This window comes from Erythranthe guttata, chromosome 11, assembly GCF_056151865.1.
Source record: "Erythranthe guttata isolate IM_541 chromosome 11, IM_541, whole genome shotgun sequence".
Classification (NCBI taxonomy): domain Eukaryota; kingdom Viridiplantae; phylum Streptophyta; class Magnoliopsida; order Lamiales; family Phrymaceae; genus Erythranthe; species Erythranthe guttata.
The window spans coordinates 6589699-6610220 of NC_142543.1; the positions used below are offsets into that span (position 1 = coordinate 6589699).

General features: G+C 34.2%; 2 protein-coding genes and 1 long non-coding RNA gene across 3 annotated transcripts; 1 reads left to right on the top strand and 2 right to left on the bottom strand.

Moving 5' to 3' along the window:
• The first annotated feature begins 232 nt into the window (after nucleotides 1-232).
• Nucleotides 233-3511, top strand: LOC105968047 (cytochrome b-c1 complex subunit Rieske-4, mitochondrial). The gene is made up of 2 exons (XM_012992643.2): nucleotides 233-641; nucleotides 2555-3511. Exons 1-2 carry the CDS (start codon nucleotides 452-454, stop codon nucleotides 3196-3198), a joined length of 834 nt encoding a protein of 277 aa, XP_012848097.1. The 5' UTR covers nucleotides 233-451; the 3' UTR covers nucleotides 3199-3511.
• A 24-nt stretch (nucleotides 3512-3535) lies between these two features.
• LOC105968048 (uncharacterized) lies at nucleotides 3536-5878 on the bottom strand. Its single transcript, XM_012992644.2, has 6 exons — nucleotides 5417-5878; nucleotides 4784-5036; nucleotides 4549-4585; nucleotides 4255-4360; nucleotides 3980-4090; nucleotides 3536-3846 (listed from the first exon to the last, which is right to left on the bottom strand). Exons 1-6 carry the CDS (start codon nucleotides 5579-5581, stop codon nucleotides 3730-3732), a joined length of 789 nt encoding a protein of 262 aa, XP_012848098.1. The 5' UTR covers nucleotides 5582-5878; the 3' UTR covers nucleotides 3536-3729.
• Nucleotides 5879-11845: 5967 nt separating this feature from the next.
• Nucleotides 11846-13652, bottom strand: LOC148766882 (uncharacterized). The gene is made up of 2 exons (XR_016034345.1): nucleotides 13494-13652; nucleotides 11846-12050 (listed from the first exon to the last, which is right to left on the bottom strand). It is a non-coding gene; the product is annotated as an uncharacterized LOC148766882 (long non-coding RNA).
• Nucleotides 13653-20522: the final 6870 nt, after the last annotated feature.

Sequence of the window (20522 nt, forward strand, 5' to 3'; positions counted from 1 at the left end):
AAGTTCCACAGTCGTCCAGTTCTAACAATATTGCTTTTGCCTTAAACTTGCTCTTACGACGAAAAACAAAAACTCAAAAAATCATTGTCCTTATAAATATGTATAGTGGGAATTTTTCCACATTTTCCCCTTACTTTAAAATATAAAATGAAAATTCCTCGAAAAAGAAAAGAATAAAGAAAAATAAAATAAAATGACAAAACATATGTAAATAATAAATTTCTTTTTTATTAATATTGTAAAATATAAAATACGACGGCGTCAAACTTCACGATAGGCGAGAGCAATATTAGATTTATTTCTTTTCGCTCTTCTCTCTCTCTCTTCTCTCTCTCATTCTCTTTTTCCCCAAATCCGTTCTCCAGAGCGAGAGGGTAAACCTAGGTAAAGGACTCTCAAACCAATCACAAATTTCTAAATCAAAATTCGGAAAAATCTCAATTGATCAAAGATGCTGAGAGTAGCAGGGAGGAGGCTTTCTTCTCTCTCATGGCGCTCTGGCCAGACTTCGTCCGCCGCATTTGTGTCCAGAAACCCATTCACCGCCGTTGATTCATCCTCAGATGGAAGAAGAAGCGGACCCATCTCTTCATCGGACCACTCGTTTGCCTTCTCTACTTCCGTTCTCGATCAAATCAGAGGTTGGGTATTTCCTTTTTGTTTTCGCTTCTATTGATTTTTCTGTTGATTTCATTTTCGCAATATTATGCCTTCTATTGTTGTTATTGAGATCGGGTTTTATTATGAAATTATAATTTTTCAAATTGTGGGAAAAATGAATTCTTTATTAAATATTGCTTATATCAGTTGGGCCTATTGGATGGGTTTTAATTCAAACTGGATTCGTTTACATATATTTGGGAACTGAATGGTTTGAAATTTCTCGATTTTAGCCGAAGCGATGGGTTCTTGTAGAACTCGTCAGATTCGAGAAACTTGTTCCTTTTGTTTTCATTGAGATCATAAGTTTCCTTTAGGTCTTCATAAAACTATTTGAATTCGTATTCCCCTATTTTTAAGTTATTTAGTTATATGTAATATTATTTTTGTTACTATGATTTTTGAATTTCACTCAGTACGTTGGATATGGAAACCATATGCATCTACGGCACTTCATGCTGAAAAATGGACCATGATATTGTAGATGGTAGAATAAGTAGGCTATATGAAAGTATTCACCATTGGTGTTATGAAAAACATACTTGTGTAAGGAAGTGACCTGCGAACTGTAGTATGTTTTGCAAGTAGCTGATTTTACTGTCTGCAAATGTGTAATACATAGTTTTTATCTTCTCAGTTATCGTGGCATAAATTCTGCAGTTTATGTTGGAAGATGCAATCAGCTATTTTGTAGCCTTTCTTTGGCTAGTTTGTGTTTTTACGTCCGTCATAGTTTTTATGTTCCATTTATTACTTTCTTTAGAGACAATTGACAAATAATTTCCTGCTGCCACTCTATTATATTCAATTGTTGAGATAATAATCTGATGATCTTCAAGCAACAGATATTGGTTTAGGTTTTGAACTACAAGCACATGTAATGACATAAATAGTTCGAGTTTTCATAATCTGTACAATCTTGCTGTCGTGTCTATTTTATCTGCATCTTAGATGAATTGTACAAAATGGACTTTTTTGCCACTTTGCCTGGTATGGAGTGTACAAACTTAATGCTAAACTTTATAACATCTATTTCTGAGCCATGTGGCCAATCCCAGGTCATAAGGGATAATAAATTTATCTTTAATTGAATCCAGCTCGGATTTATCATGAGAAGGACCTATTTGTGAAAACTTTCCTTTATTTATTTTGTCTTTCTGTCTAAACTTTCAATTTTATGCATAGAATAAATATGATAACACTAATATTATTATTCTACAAACAATAAAACCATATTATTATGTTTCCGCATCCAAGTAAAACATAGTATTAGTTCCTTTATCTTTCAATTTATGCCTATTGGTGTTCCCAAAGTGCCTTCTCGAAGTCCTGGAGAGGAAGATGCATCTTCGGTTAACGTATAGTGTATCATTAAGGAAGGACTGAGAGATGTTAGCAAGAACTTATATTAAACTATACCTTTTGCACGGCATGTATCATGTAATGGAGGAGGTATATGGTAGTGAGTATTTTATCTTTAGATGCATATATCCCATATTTGGCTGTATTGGACTGGTTTTGCACCAGATAGTCTTTGTTAAGGTGATTAATTCTGCTTTTTGATACACTTTTATTATAATATTGGGCATGAATTAAGCTTCACTGGTTAATCAATTGGAATGTTAGGTATATATAAAAGATTCTTGGTGAGATTATCAACACTGGTTTTCTTTGGCTTTATCCTCCTCTCATACTTGAGTTCTTGCATCTTAGTGGCTCCAATTGTCGCACATCTTGTTGTTAGTTGATGTTTTAGAGGGTTGGTTTTATAAATATAAGAGCCCGGTTCGTCTTCAATTCGATAATTGGCTACTGAATGCATTTCTAAATTCTATAATTTAGATATGTAACACATATTGCAATAACATCTCAATTTTCTGTTGACCTATATTAGGGTTTTCTTCGGGTACCATTGTGCATGGAGAGGAGACTGGTCTGTTTGCAGATATGCCTGCTACAGTGGCAGCAATCAAGAATCCCAGCCCGAAGATTGTGTACGATGAACACAACCATGAGCGTTATCCACCAGGTGATCCTAGCAAACGTGCATTCGCGTACTTTGTTCTAACTGGTGGGAGATTTGTCTACGCATCATTGGCTCGCCTCCTGGTACTCAAATTTGTTTTGAGCATGTCTGCCAGTAAGGATGTTCTTGCGCTCGCCTCCCTCGAGGTGGATCTTTCCAGCATCGAACCTGGGACAACTGTCACTGTGAAGTGGCGTGGGAAGCCGGTTTTCATTAGGCGTCGAACTGAAGACGACATCAAATTGGCCAACAGTGTTGACCTTGCCTCTCTCCGGGACCCACAAGAGGATGCTATTAGGGTTAAGAATCCGGAATGGCTTGTGGTTGTGGGTGTGTGCACACATTTGGGTTGCATTCCATTGCCGAATGCAGGTGATTTTGGCGGTTGGTTTTGCCCATGCCATGGTTCCCATTACGACATCTCTGGTAGGATTCGCAAAGGACCCGCACCGTACAATCTGGAAGTTCCTACTTACAGCTTTTTGGAAGAGCATAAGTTAATGATCGGGTGAGGGTTTGCTATTTAATAATAGTACACCAATCTTCACAACTGTGGGGACTATTTATCTTATGATACTCTGCTTTTGTAATTGTTAATTTTGTCTTTTTTAAGTCTGCTCTGTTTTATGTTTACTTTTATTGACTTGGATTATGGCGTAGCAGAGTCTTTGAAGTGGCTTCGCCGTTTTGAATAATTTGGGATACTCGTAATTGTTTTGTCATGTTGAATGAGTTTGTATTGAGATTGTATCTCCGTTAGAATAAATAGCATCTCGAACTGAAACCGTCAACTGATGATGATGATGATATCTTTGTCTTGTTAAATTAGTGTTGTTTTGTTACTCGAGCTATCGAAAATGGCCATTTCATTGTGGCTAAAAGTAGATGTACAAATAAAGTCGGTTACATTTCAAGGATAGTAACTCATTCAGTAAAGAAATATATATTAGATTGAGAGAACTCTGCTGAAATCTCCCTATATAGATACATGTTTTGATACAGTTGCAGGGCTTCGTAAATTTGAATCCAAGGTAATTAATTTATTAGCACTCTTGAATAGGAACAAGCTTCATTTTTCCTCCAAAGGTATCGGGTAGTTGGGTCTCGTCGATATCTTCGAGCAACGCGGATTGCAATTTTTTGTCGTCCACGAAAACAATCTGCACATTTCGAATAGTATAATAGTATTAGTCAATTAACATTCGACCGAAAAATAAATTTTATAGGTCAGGTTTTATTCACCACAACAAGAGATTGAGTAATGAGGAAAAGAAAAACATTAATTATTGTTACCTTTTTCTTAGTGTTTTTGTCTATAAAAGGATAAACCATCTTCCATGCAGTCATGAATATGTAAGGAACATGCACAATGAACAATTTCCCCAGCCTTTCTGGGTAGCAATCCTGTCACACCAAATCAATCACATTTTCAGATAACCACAATAATTTATATGCAACTCTCTCTCTCTCTCTCTCTCTCTCTCTCTCTCTCTCTCTCTCTCTCTCTCTCTCTCTCTCTCTCTCTCTCTCTCTCACAGACGAAGAAGAAGAAGAAGAAGAAGCCATACTTGCATGATTGATAGAGCAGCAAGATATCCTCGAATATCACTGTTAACATAACCCCATCCTTGTAGGTCTGCAATCGCAGTGAACTTCTCGTGTCCACTGGGCATTCTGGAATTACAAAACAGTCAGAATTATTTATCATAGTTCAAATGAAAAGCTAATAATTCTGTTGCTAATTTTGCAAAGATGAAAAACGGGGAGACAAAACGATCTTTTTTGTAAATAAACCAAAAAACATAAACTCCTGTCTCAAGAATCCAATCAAATGACACATCTCCATCGATACATCAACTTACCTAGCGCAAATTTTATCAAGTGTGAAAGTTACAAAACCTGCCATAGGAGGAGGAACCGAAACGAGAGTTAGCATAAAGAAAAAGTCGCAACTATAAGTAAATATTATTTACTGAAAGATGTCATCGTGATTTGTGACAACATTCGTCTCCACGTACACCAAAAGATTTATACGAGCATGCTTGAAAAAGAACCGATTAAAATGTATTGGAACATTTTTTTTAATGTATTTCTTACGTTTAAACTCATCGACAGTTGTGGGCTTATGGCGTTCAGCAAAGACAAGTACTATAGGGCGCCCGGTCTTATCATATCCCTGCATAAACAGCTTATTGTGTGCAAGATCGTTAGGAATCTCAGATGGTGAAATGACACCATTCGGAACAAATTCTTTCTTCCATTTCAAATACTTCAATAACATGGCCGACGCCTTTTCAACATCAAGATCTCGAGCTCGAAGAAATCTACGCATCATCAAATCATCCACGTCCTGCAACAGACTACACTTCAACTACTTTCCCATTTTGTATATATAAATAGTCATCATCGAATACTCCAACTTCATTCTTTTCTTGTTTCGTTAACTACACAATACAGTTACTATTGGAGATAATAATATTAAATGATACATTTCACTAACTAACAGCTTAACCTTTTTTGTTGAGATAGTCATTCAGCAGTTACTGACACTGAGTCAACTATTATCATTTTCAAGATAATTACAGAATCATTAAAATTAAGCTAAATGGAAAACTAATCAATTGACAGATAACAGAAAAGTTTAATTATTTATTTATTTTTTAATGTGGGATACAAAAAAGAAAAGAAAATAAAAGAAAAGAAAAAAAGGATAGAAGAATTAGGAGTGACCTTTGCAGAGGGGTCCTGTGATTGAAGAAGGGGCTTCATAAGTTGAATCTTAGAGAGCTCGATCTCTTCGATGGGAACTTGTTGTTTAGCATCATCTGACTCTGAGGAGGAGAGTGATGTTCCAATCTGGAATGAATTCAACTTCTGCCTCAAATATGAACTCATGCCTCCTCTTCTTGGCTTCTCTCTCTCTCTCTAGCAAGCAGATATATATAGAGAGAGAGGAGAGAGAGAGAGAGAAAATATTGGGTAAAGGCTATATATAGCTCAAAGAATAAAAAAATCTCCGCCTCATCTATATATATGTTATATGTAAAAGAAAAAAGAAAAAAAGAAGAGAAATAAATGCAGTGCCGCTGCGGATACAGGTAGAGTAGTTGGAGTTCTGTTCTTCATGTTCCAGCTCCTTGTGGACCCATCCTTCTTTTTGGTTCATTTTCATTATTATTTATTTGACGGAATGAATTTTTTAGTTCTGTAAGTTGGACTTTTCTAGGGTCCGATCATTAACGAGCGTCCGGTCATTAATTTCTGCTTGAAGTCAGGTAGGGTCTCATTAGCCAGCAGGTGTCCAAAAACAAATGAATATTTTAAGTTTTGGGAGAATTACACTTTTGGTCCAATTTCACTTTTGGTCCTCCTTGTTACAAAGTGAACAAAGTTCACCTCCAAGTTTAAATTTTAAACATTTTTGGTCCCCGCCGTTACATGTCCGTTAACAAGTAATAGAAAATAGTATTTTGAGGCGAGAATTAAATTTTTAAATTTTTTGGGGCTAATTTTTTTTTAGAAATTTAAATTAGACTACTTATAATTAAATTATAAGTAGTCTAATTAAATTTTATCATAAAATAAATAAAAATCCAAACAAAATAATAATATTTATGTGGTTGACATCAATATTACTATGACAACAATAATATTATTGTGTTTACAGTAATATTATTAAGTTACTCCGTGAATAACTCAAACAAAACAAAAAACCCAAAAAAATAATAATATTGATGTTGTTGACAGTAATACTATTGTGTTTACAGTAATATAATTATGTTGACTTGTCAACAAATCAAACAAAATAAATATAAATAACAAAAAATAAAAAATAAGAATATTACGTTAATTTACTGTCAACGGCAGAACAATTATATAAATGTATTGTCAACGGCAGTACAATTACGTTAATTAACTGTCATTGATAGTATAATTACGTTAATTTACTGTCAGTGACAGCACAATCACGGTCAACGTTTAGCGGCGGACGTAAAAAAAAAAACAAAACAAAACAAAAAAAGAAAAACACTAAAAAAAGTTGACCGCCGGAATCCGGCGGCAAAAATTTTTTTTTGAAAAAAAAAAGTCAAAATTTGATTTTTGTGGTCAAAATTGAATTTTTGTAGACAAAATTGATTAAATTGGGGTTACAATTAAGAATTTGGTATAAAAGGGTTGGGGGTAATATTGTCATATACATGAATGTTTCCTTTATTTATAATAAATATTAAATGGATGGATTATTGGTAAAAAAGATATAGTCTCTAAATCTAGAATAATAAAGATGTTGGATTGAGGACTTATGCACAAAAACCCCTAATAACTGAAGGGAGTTTCACTTATATAGCAAAATGGTATGGATTCATCCTAATATATCCAAATGTGTTGGGACACTAATTTCACCTTATTTGTAAGTTTTAGAACCATCTCAAACGTAGAAGACTCAACAAACTCTTGGACCATGATTGAAATAAGATTTCAAAATTTATAAAACATGAAAGTGTAAGTTTTTTCACGAGATTTTGAATACAACTTGAATAAGTACAATCGATAATAAGATTAAGACAATAATAATAATAATCAATTGAATCTTTTTACCATGATTTAAATCAAAACAAAAAAAATTATAAAACGTCAACATCTTATCGTAGGTTTTCCAACTTAGATCAATTAATAGGAGTTCGTTTGCTTAAATTATGACAAAAATATTTCTTTAGCTATTTTCAATCATTTTTTCAAATAAGTCAATATTTGGTAAGGGACTTCGCATAATTTCCTTAGGTAAGTAGTAGGACACATCAACAAATTTTTTTGTTACGACGAAATGAAAGAAATTTGTTTCCATATTTTTACTTTATATTTCGAAATGTAATTTTCTAAAATGAAGTGAAGGTGGTACATGTGTATCCTAATACACATGAAGATGAGGCATTTTTTTTCCTTCCTTAACCAATTATTTTAAAGGGGTTATTTGCATAATCCCTCGTACAATTTTTTTAGAGGCATAAATCATATTTTTATTTACTATTAGGGATAATCCCTCATTAAGGTTAATATCTCATTTACCCTTATTATATTCATAAAAATATAATTAAATTATTATTGCTAAAGTAACTCCCCTTAAATTTCTCACCAACTCCCCAAATCTCTCACTAAATGCAAATCACCGCATTTCAGTTTCTTTTGATTCTTTTTACTTTTTACAATCTTTTTGTAATTTTGATTTAAAAAATATATATTTATTTTCAATTTTCATTTTTTTAATTGGTTTTTTTACCGAAGTTTAACAAAAAATTGAAATCCACTACATACTCCTTGAACACCACTATAAATTCATCTTTTACAATCTTTTTGTAATTTCGATTTAAAAAAAATATTTTTTTTTTCAATTTTCATTTTTTTTAATTGGTTTTTTTATCGCAAGTTTAACAAAAAAATGAAATCCACTACATACTTATTGAAAACCACTATAAATTCATCGAAAACCACTATTCGATTAACGTAGAAATCAGTATGAAATTATCGTAATCAACTTTAATATTAATATAATGCACCACAAACGTATCGAAATCGAATAAAAATTACATAATCCACTACGAATTAACGTAATCCATTACAAAATTATCAAAATCTACTACATTAAAACATAATATATGGATTGAAATCCACTACATACTCATTGAAAAACACTATAAATTCATTGAAAAACACTATTCGATTAACGTAGAAATCAGTATGAAATTATCGTAATCAACTTTAATATTAATATAATGTACTACAAACGTATCGAAATCGATTTTTTTTACATAATCCACTACGAACTAACGTAATCCATTACAAAATTATCAAAATCCACTACAAAGTTATCAAAATCCACTTTATAGGTTAAAGTAATCCACTACAAAATTAACGTAATATATGGATTGAAATCCACTACATACTCATTGGAAACCACTTAAATTCATCGAAAGCTACTATTCGATTAAAGTAGAAATCAGTATAAAATTATCGTAATCATCTTTCATATTAATATAGTGCACTACAAACGTATCGAAATCGAATAAATATTTACATAATCCACTACGGATTAACGTGATCCATTACAAAATTATCAAAATCTACTACAAAGTTATCAAAATCAACTTTATAGGTTAAAGTAATCCACTACAAAATTAACGTAATATATGGATTGAAATCCACTACCTACTCATTGAAAACCACTATAAATTCATCGAAAACCACTATTCGATTAACGTAGAAATCAATATAAAATTATCGTAAAATCAACTTTCATATTAATATAGTGCACTACAAACGTATCGAAATCGAATAAAAATTTACATAATCCACTACGAATTTACATAATCCATTACAAAATTATCAAAATCCATTGCAAAGTTATCAAAATCCACTTTATAGGTTAAAGTAATCCACTACAAAATTAACGTAATATATGGTTAATCCACTAAAAACTTATCGTAGAAAAACACTTATGCATCAACAACAAACTTATCAAAATCCACTACAAGCTTCCGAATTTATGATAGTGTTGCTCGTGGTTTTCGTTAGGTTAGAGTGACCCGGTGATAAACACTACAAACTTATCATCACTCAACATCGTCCCACTTGCTGCCATCACCCGCTTGTGCAAGAACCTAAACCAAAGAAAAATAAGCCAACAACGTGTCAATTTAATTCATTCACTAAAAATCGGTCTCCAAAGCAAGAATTTAAAATCCACTATAATCTCGTCAAAACCCACTACAAAAATTATCAAAATCCACTAAAATATTAACATAATCCACTACGAAATAAGTTAATCCACTAAAAAATTACAACAAAAGTATAATAACAAATACTCAAATAGTGACCAAAAACATGAAGGAGCCTCAAAAGTATATTGAAAATCTCATATATATAATAGCTTATTCAACAATTCGACTAGTTGTCACTTCTATTTTGTTAACCATCATATAGAATTTATTTATGGATATAGAGAAAAAATGACAGCAACAAAAACATCAGCAAACCAACATCTTAAACAGCAGCAAAGCAACACGAAAACAACAGCAAAACAGCAACAAAATCAGCTGCAAATTAGGAGCCAAACAGCAGCAAAGCCAAAAGAAAACAGCTGCAAAAACAGCAACAAAAAACAACAGCAAAATAGCAGCCAAACAATAGCCAATTGCAGCTAAAAAATACAATAAATCAATTATAGTTCTAAGTTTTCAGAAAAAAAATATCCAAAATTTGAAAATATTTTTGGAAATTATGGAATTTTCGATAATATTTAGGGCTTCACCTTATTAATTCGTATTGTATTCCTTACTAAAAATTATCAAATTTCAAAACCAAAACATGTTTGAAATCAAACATTATCAAATTTCAAAACCAAAACATGTTTGAAATCAGACATTATCAAATTTCAAAACCAAAACATGTTTGAAATCAGAAGAATTGTTGCACTCATTCACCATTATCACAAAGTTATTCATGTGAATCAAGTTTTATATTTTCATGAAGTTTTCTTTTTTTCATGAATCAACATTAGTCTGTCTATATATATATACACACACACACACACACACACACACACACACACACACACACACCCACAAATACGTACCTGATCGGAACATCAATATCACGAAGCAATGTTCTGCACAAAAATCCCTCACAAAGATCTGCTTGTCGATTCCAGATCCGATCGTCGGGATTAAGCCTTGTCATCATCGATTTTTTCTGGTTCTGTCTTCTCTTGCATTTTATGTCATGATGGTCCTTCATTCCGGCTGCCAAGAGAAGAAAAACGGAAGAAAGAGAGGGCGGATGGAGAAGATGGAAATATGGATCGAGAGAAAGAGTGAGGGAGAGAAAACGTGGCCAGGGTTAAACGGCGTCAGATTTGGGTGGGTTTGGTGGAGTGTATAATTGTACTATATATTTTAAAATTAAATTATGGATTTATCTCAAAGAGGTGAAAAAATAATGGACCTCCTCTAATAGGAAATGTCATATGAGGGGATTTTGTCAAATAATCTCTATTTTAAATGATATTTTATATTCTATTTTAAAATTACTAATATTTTTCAGGGAAATTTACACATGTTTCCCTTGAGGTTATATGTAATTACTGTTAAGACACTCTTTTGGTTTTGAAACATTGCAAACCTTCTTTCAAGTTTGATATTAGCCAACACTTGACCTTTTGATCATTGAGTTTGTTAAAATTCTATTTTTATCCAAATTTGAATGAATTACATTGCCATACTCTCAGGTTATGCCTAGTTACATAGATATCTCATATTTTAAAAATATTGCAGATATATCTCTTACAGTTTAAAAATATATAGAGACCAATGACATAATTTAGATGTACGAAAAGTGTCTATTAATTATATCTAACCTCATGGGATGACAATTTAATTTACTCACTATTCAGTCAATAAAGGTAACAATGAAATTATAAAAAAAAAATTCAATTGTCAAATAGGGTAACGACTATTTTGGTTCAACGAATCCGGGTGGATGGAATAGGTTAACGGCTATTTTGGTTCAACGAATCCGAGTGGATGGATCATGTAATTATGTATCTCTGATTTAGTTCACTAAAAGCGCATAGGGGATGGATACTGGACCATGGCCTACGTCCACCAATCACATGATATCGCATCCGCCCATCCAAGGTGAGATTAGGTAATCCCGTTCGTCTTTCACTTAAACACACAGGCCTATTTTGGTTCAAGTGATGGGATATGATGGGATTACAAATCCATTTTCAAATTACACTGTAGGGATACATGCAAAAAAGTGGGATCTCATATTTGGTAAAAGGGATTGAGCCATATGGATTGAAGCATGGTTGTATAGTAATTGACAATATTACCCCTGCAAAGTTGTATTTTTTTCTACAATAGTGTTTCATTTCCCACATCATTCCAAATTTAAATCAGATTGTTTTCTTTTTTTCGTCTGTGTTCATAAAAAATAAGGAAGATGAGTTTTTTTTTTTTTTGATTCTAATACTTGAAAACTGAATAGCATTTGGCTTATTCAAATCTCCAGATTATTTTATTTTAATCGATCAATTCATCCATGTAAGCACAAAAATAATAAAATTCAATTCCACTAAACAAAAAGTTTCGCTTCGACCAAAAAAAATAACTCTCAATAATATATAATTGTCTGGCAAACTGCAACATATGAATAAATTGTTTGTAGTCTACAAATTGAATAGAATAACCGGTCTAAAAATATTATGCAAATATTTTCCATCGACTTCGAAAAACATATACTACAACAGATCAGACTGTTCAATAACATCGTTCTCCAAAAGCTTGAGAAGTTGTTCCACTTTATTCTGCATTAACATTAATCAAATGTTAAAACCAGTTTAATAGTAAAACATATTATAATCAAACTAACATGAAGTATATAAATAGTTATAAACTAATAAATGCAGGGGCTCTTAAGTACATATCTCATTGAATAGTAGATGAATTTGCTTTCTTAAGGTGAAAATACATAAACATGATTTATAGACCAAACAAACAAAAAAAAAATTCCACTCACATCTCCAGTACACATTCTAATAGCTTAGAAAAGTACATTTCACTAGTGTGATGAAATTATTATCAGGCAAAGCAACAAATAAACAAAGGAAATAGGTCTGTTCGTAGATAAAACATACAAATAAAGTAATAACAAATATTTCAGCTGACATCTCGAGTACTCATATTCAAATAGTCTGGATAAAATGTGTTTCACATAAGGCCACTTCTTTAGACAAATAGATGATGTCAATAGAGATGTTTTCATCTAAATAACATAAATTAATTAACAAACTCAATCTAGGAAGCCAACTAATTAAGGGTATAATTGAGTTCAACGATTAAGAAATAACATGTGAGAAAAATCCACATGCTATTATTTATTTATAACACAAATTACAATCCATCTATTGGCAACTCAAGTAATGTTCAATTTATTAGTACTCAGACTCTTCAAGTAGCTACAATTATATAGTATTTTCATATTTTTTACTCAATTCAAAACAAAAAAGTGAAAGTGCATTGATAAAAAAAATTATCCCAATAAAATATAACATGTTATAATGATTTAAACATAAACTTTCTTACCAAGACAAATTTCCGGCAGTGTTATTCCCTTGCATTCTAAGAAAGAATTGATACATTTCTTCATGTGTTTGCAATTGCAACGACTCTATTTTTTCTTCATAACTACTATTTTGTTTTGCCATTTTCTCTGCTAGTTCTGTAGTGATTCATAACTACTGCTTATTTTTCCTTTGCTCTGCTAGTTCTGTATTAGGGTGTTAGTTATCTTTCTTGCACTTTGAAGCTCATTCCCATTTTCTTTTTATGTATTTAATGAATATTTCCATAGTTCAATCTTGTTTGGATTAGTCTGCTTGTAATGTACTAGTAAATATCACAATGACAAGTTGTTAATTTTCAAAAAAATACGGGATAGATTTTAAAATTGAGAATGACAAGAATACAAACCATTTTCCTATAACACGAAAGATATATAAAATCAAAAAAGTAACAGGAAACAATTTAATGAGATTCAAGGATTGCAGGCCCTACCAAACATCACCAAATTGTCACAGATTGAGAAAAAAAAATATCAATAGTAGGCACATAACATTACCAAATGCCATTAACAGAAGGGGGTGTATTGATTTATATTTTTATTTTTTAAATTGAGCTCAACAATGTCGAAAACATGTTCAGAGGAGAAGACAATATAAAAGAAATGTTTAAAGCTGCGAAAAACTCACCTCGCGAAGATAATCGATACCAGAAAGAAGCACATCCGTCGCTCCGTCGCCCACACTCCGCCGACGCCGCCAAATTTTGTCCAATACAGAACTTCAATGTATTGGCTTGCGGAAAAGTAGCAGTAAAAAAACCTTAAACATAGCATAGCAAAATGAAAAAAAAAATTACCTTGATTTATTGAACGATTATTAGCAGAGTATAGAAAATCGGAGATGGGCCGGAGACCAATCGCGTTGAGAGGGAAGAAAGCTATGGCTTTCTGCAGGAGCGTTTTGGGGGAGATGTTTTCTATATATAGTTGGTACAATTGCAATTATGAATAGGTTTTAGGGGCTGATAAGTAATATCACAACATATTTAAGTAAATAAAGGACAGGATTGGAGGATCTCACCTTGGGTGGTCGGATCCGATATCACGTAATTGGCTGATGAAAACCCGGGCCGCGGATCAATCCGCCTCAACTTAAATCGAACCAAATCTGAGATCCGCCCCGATTATAGGATCTATCAGACCGGATCAGCTGAACCAAACTAGCCCACAATGTGATAATATATCCAGCCCTTCAAATTCATTTGTATATAATCATAATTACCTCCCCAAATCGCAGCCTTCGAAAGCCTTAGCCTTTTTATCTCTCATCCCAATTGGTTTCCGCCCACTTTGGATTCTCTTTCTCTATTGACTATCATTCCGGAAATCATGTTATATTTCCCTCCCTTTGTTATGCTATCTAAGTACGTGCCTTGATAAAGAAGGAATTTTTCTGCTTAGTACTTTTCTTGTAAAAATCTTTGCCTTTTTGTTCTCCCACCACGGAATGCAATGCATTAGTCATATTCAACAAGCCGAAAATTATCAATTTAGCTCTTCCACAAAGTTCGTCATCACACACACACACACACACACACACACACACACACACACAAAATCCCACATTTCCCAACCTGCAAAACCACACATGTTAAAGGGATTTCGTGAAAATAAAATAAAAATGAATAATTCAACATTTTTCATTAGAAAATTCGGTTCTTACCCCATTTTTGGGCATGTCAGTGACCAGGATTACACGTCGTCCACAAAGTTTGCAAGACAACACCCAACCCACAATGATAAATAAATATGAATATAATCCCAAGAAGGACGATCAAATATAAAAAGTCAGAACAAAATCTCCTTTGAATAATAAATTTGAGCTTCTGCAGATTTATTTTTGAAAACCAGAATAACAATGGCAAAAAAGATGAACACGAAGAAGACGATGAACGAGACACACGTGGCAAAGGCGCGTGTGATAATAATCATTTTCCTCAGATGGGCGGTGACATATACCTAATAGACGAGGAACAACAAAAGACAAAAGACGAATATTCCAGACCTCTTTTGGGAATTACAAAGGAAAACTCAAACACGCAAGAATTTTTTTATCCCGAGAGTGCAACAATCGAAACCCTAATATGGCTGACGTCACTCAATACGCCAGCACTACAGGACTACCCACTAATTTGAAATTTGACGATTTATATTCCATGCAAGGTGAATTTATTTTCCCAGACCACCCCTCACTCCCTCCCAAATTTCCTCCGAAACCTTTACTGCACAATGATTCCCAACACCCCTCCCCTGTCACCCCCTCGCCGGAACCACTCCCCACCAACCACTTTGCAACTACTTCCCCTAGCCCCAGTCATCGGGAACCCCACTTCGATCATGGAGAATGGCTTCTCGACTCCACCAGCGACCCCAAATATCCACCAGGCTTCGAACCTGTTTTTGAGTTCCAGTCGAACCCCACAAGCTCCACCCACCCATCTCCTACACCCAAATCCAGAATAGCTAAGTCCTCCACTCGGCCACCTCCAAACCGAAACCAAATGATCATGGTGGGTCCTCACACCTACATAGTCCAACCCTACCACCAGAACCCTCACTTCTTTGTAAGCCCTCCTTCAACACCAAGAATATTGGTGGATCTGGCACAAAAAAGAGAGCCATTCATCAAGGGAAGTGAATATCAGTTTCGGATGATCATCCTCCCACTAAACAGTCCTAACGGCCCGGGCTCATTCACGACCTCGTTGTTGTAACCAAAACGACAATTTCAATCCGACCCCAGGCATGACAGGGTCCTCGTCCCAAACTTACAACCCTCCACACTCCCAAATGAGAATCCTTTCATGGAATAGTCGGGGAGCCCACAGGCCAGAGTTCGTTAATTCGGCTAGAGCTTTAATTAACGGCTACAACCTCCATGTGTTTATAGTTCTCGACACTCGTATGCATGCTGATCGAGCAACAACTATTATACCACGGCTGCCCTTTACTGACCATATAATTGTATCTGCGCTTGGATATGCAGGTGGGATGTGGGTTCTTTGGTCTGGTAATTTGGTGAGCGTCCAGCAGGTTCGCGTTTCTAGCCGCACCATCCATGCAATTGTGTCCTTGAACCGATGAACCCAACCTTTTGCGCTATTAGTAGTGTACAACTACCCACAACCATCTCTTAAAAGAATTACAGAATTTAGTGATTGTATTAATGCATGTGGTCTCATAGATTTAGGTTTCTGTGGTCATCCTTTTACTTGGAATAATCGATGTTTCGGTAAAAACTTTATTTGTGAAAGATTAGATCGAGCCCTTGGTAATGTTATATGGATCAATAAATTCCCAAATTCTAAACTCTACCACCTAACTGCTAGCTCTTCCGACCACTCCCCCATAATGCTAGACACACATGAGGCCAATCCTGTTTTTAGAAAACCTTTTAGGTACGAAATTGCTTGGTCTATGCATGCTGATTTTATTAATGTTGTCACTGATATTTGGAATATTTCTCTTCATAATAAGGATCATACTTTTATGGAAAGATACTTCAAACTTAAAAACAAATCGATTTGGTGGAAAAAATATATTTATGGAAATCTTGATACCCGCATTAGCGATAAAACGAATGAGCTAGCAAATGTCACTGAAGCGCTCTATTCCAATTACGACATTCTGCTACACCAAAAAGAATCACAAATCACAAGTGAGCTTAACCAACTTCTTCACATGAAAGTAATTTATTGGAAGCAAAGATCTAGGATTAATTGGCTTAAGCATGGGGACAATAACACCAAATTCTTCTATTCATATGCTTCCAATAGAAGACACAAAAATTTAATTCAAAGCATTAGAACTGAGGAGGGTAAATGGATCTATGACACTAACCAAATTGTTTCGCAATTTTAACTTATCTTCAAAGGCATATAAGAATCACAATCCCCTATTCGTACTGCTTTTTTACAAACCAACATTCCTCACTTATCACTGCCCAGGAGATTGCTGATGCTCTTTTTTCACATTGGAGGTGATAAGGCACATGGGCCAGACGGCCTTAATTCTCATTTTTATCAAACTTACTGGTCGATTTTGAAAAACTCAGTGATCCCTTTTGTCTAGAATTTCTTCCTTTGTGGTAAACTTCCTAATTTCATAAACAAAACTAAGATTATTCTCATCCCTAAAGTTCAAAACCCTTACCTTATAGGTCATTTCAGGCCTATTAGTCTGTGCAATGTTACTTATAAAATTATCTCCAATATTCTTTTTAAAAAGCTTCGACCTTTCTTAGATAAGATCATCGCTCCTTTTCAAAATGCATTTGTCCCTAAAAGGTTCATTGGTGATAATATTTTACTCTCTCATGAAATGCTTCACACTATGAAAAAAAGAAAATGTAAAGAACCTAGCATGGCCCTTAAAATTGACATCGAAAAGGCGTATGATAAGCTCGAATGGAACTTCATAAGATCTGCTTTGCAGAAGTATCAATTTCCTGATTTTTTGATTAACTTGATTATGGAGTGTTTTAAATCAGTATCCTTTTCTTTATCTATCAATGGGAACCAATCACCCTATTGGAAACCTCAAAGAGGGTTACGACAGGGAGATCCCTTGTCCCCTTAACTTTTTATCCTATGCCTGAATATTTTAGTTTACGAATTTGCCAATGCTAGTGCTCAAGGAAACATTGATGCCCTAAACCTTAGTAGGGGATGCCCTAAAATTCCTATTCTATGCTTTGCTGATGATTGCTTCATTTTAATTAAAGCTAACCAGAAATCCATTACTTTAACTAAAAACCTTTTAAACACTTTTGCTTCTGAGGCGGGCCAAAAGATTTGTTGGCAAAAATCCAAGATTTTTTTCTCTAAAAACATTACTAGCAATGTGAGAAAATTTATCTGCCAGCAATTGGATATTGGAAATGGTAAAGCAGGGACAAAAATATATGGGATTACCTCTTAACATAGACATAATTACTAAACATACTTTTTTCGATATCGTTTCTAAAGTTCAAACTCGTATTAATTTGTGGTATAATAAAACACTCTCATATGCAGGTAGACTTACTCTCATTAAGCATGTGGTTAATCCTATGCCTTTGTACTTTATGAATATTTTCAAAATCCTTAGTATCACTATTAATAGCATTAATACCATATGCAAAAAATTTCTGTGGAATGCCAAACCTAATAGTAACAGGAAAAGTCTTGTGAACTGGAAAACTGTGTGCCTTAAACAGGAACATGGGGTCTTGGTGGTAGAAATCTCAAACTTCTTAACAAAGCTGTGTTACTCAAAATTAGTTGGAGAATTTTACAAGGTCTGATGAGTTATGGGTTAAATGTCTGAAAAATAAATATTTTTATAAGAAAATTTCCTCGACATCCTAAAACCTAATAGCAACTGTAGTAATATTAGGCGAAACATATGTAAGATCATTCCTTCAATCAAAAACTGTTGTTTCTGGTATGTTGGAATGGGTAAAGACATTAACTTTTGGTATGATAAATGGGTGTTTAACTAGACTATTGCTGAATACACTAACTATATCCGCAGTATTTGTCAAATCTTAAAGTTTTCCATTTTATTGATTTTGAGTCCCTCTCGTGGAAAATTGATAGCATTTCTCATCTTTCGCCTGATTTTGTTATACAGAAAATAAAAGGTATACATATACCCAAGTGTATCGAAAAAGACTCCCTATTTTGGACTTGGAATGCCCAGGGATACTTCTCGTTCAAAAGTGCTTTTAATTGGATCTATTCTAATAATTATGGGTTTTCTGAACCTGCCCTCCCTCGGTCGACAATATGGAAATTGAAAGTTGGTCCTCGAATTAAGTTCTTTGTCTGACAAATTTCTCATAATAGTATTCCTACTAAAGACTTTTTATTCAAACGTAAATGTGTGCCGACTAATACTTGCCCCCTGTGTAAATTACACGCTGAAACAATCACACATTTATTACGAAATTGTACTGCTCTTAATAGTATTCTCAAAAGTATTCCCTTTCCTCATTCCAATTTGGAGGAAAACTTTTGTAGTTATTTTCACAGGTTCCGTCATGTTCCTTTGGTTCAAGCACAAATTGCTAATGTGTACTTATTGGCTCATTTGGAAAGCTCGTAATAATTTGTGTTCCAACAAAAAGAAATCCAACTCATACATATGTGGACTCTAGCCAAACAGATGATCTCCACGCCAGCACACAAAATCTCGGTTACTATTCCAACCCCCCTTTCTTGGAACCCCTTCCAACGATTGGTTTAAACTTAATATTGACGGGGCATCCAAAAATAATCCCGGAACTGCCGGAATCGGGGGTATTATTAGAGATAGTAATGGCATATTTATTAACGCTTTTGCTAAACACATAGGCATTGTCTCTAATAATAAAACTGAATGTTGGGCGCTAGTGGAAGGGATTAACCTCGCCAGAAGACTGGATATTAAAAAACTCCTTGTCCAAACTGATTTCATGTTTTTAATGTCTACTCTTAGCAGGAAGGAACAGCTGCACAGGGATTTTAACTCACTTCTACAGGAGTTGTGGAGGAGATTGACTGAATTCGACGCTGTCGAAGTTGAGTTTGGTTACAGAGAGACAAATAGTGCAGCAGACTTTTTGGCAAAAATTGGAACTACTATGAACAACGATACTACGCTTACTTTTGAAAACTGCCCTACTTTTTTGAACAACATTTTGTATAATGACTGTAATAGCATGTACCATCGGGCTTGTAAAACTACTATTTGTACCAAAACTATTGTTTTAAAATCCTAATATAATAGTTGTTCTCCTGTTAAAAAAAACAGAGAAATAAATAGATGATTATTCCCGCTTACATCATTGCAAAACAATGTAACTCATCTCTGACCACAAACTCCTGTCGAACTGCTGCTACTCATTATATAAAATCCCAATTGCAATTTTTTTTCTAAATTTTTAAAGGTGTTTGAAGAACGCAACAATAGATGGAAAAAAAATATCATATTCTATTTTTCGACCACCAAGTGCAAAGAGTATTGAAGAAGATGAATTATAAAATAAACTTTATAGGGTTCACCTGTCAATTAATGCAACTGAACAATCAATCCAACGAACCTACCAAAAGATGGATGTAATCAGGTTCTATCAACATGCGCCCAAACCAATTGACCAAACGTGGGATCCCTGCTTTTTGGATCTATTCGAACAATGTTTGTTGGAGATGAATTTCGGATCCCATCATATCCCTTACTTGAACCAAAATAGGCCCAAGTGTAAGTTAATATCCAAGCTCGGGCGAGGTATGCCGTATGCATAATTGTTTTAAAATCAAACGGAGTATAAAGACAAACCCATATCGATCCATACTCAAATTTAAGGTGTCCAAACCCGTTAACACCAAGTTCATCTTGATAGCGAACTCAACCTAGTATTGAATTCAGCCGTATATCAAAATCAATTCGATAATGGTCTCGAGCCCAATTAGCACACTCCATCCAACAAGCTCGGCCCACCATATGACCTTGGCCTCACCAACGGGTTGGACTTTTAGCCACATATGAGCTCAACCCAAGAGTTCGACCCGAAAAACTAAACCCCGTCAATTGGCAAGGAAATTCAAACTTGAATTTCTGACTTCGTATTCTTTTAGCCCACCAACTAAGCCAAACTTACGGACCGCCATTTACCAAATTAATATAGGAGATAATT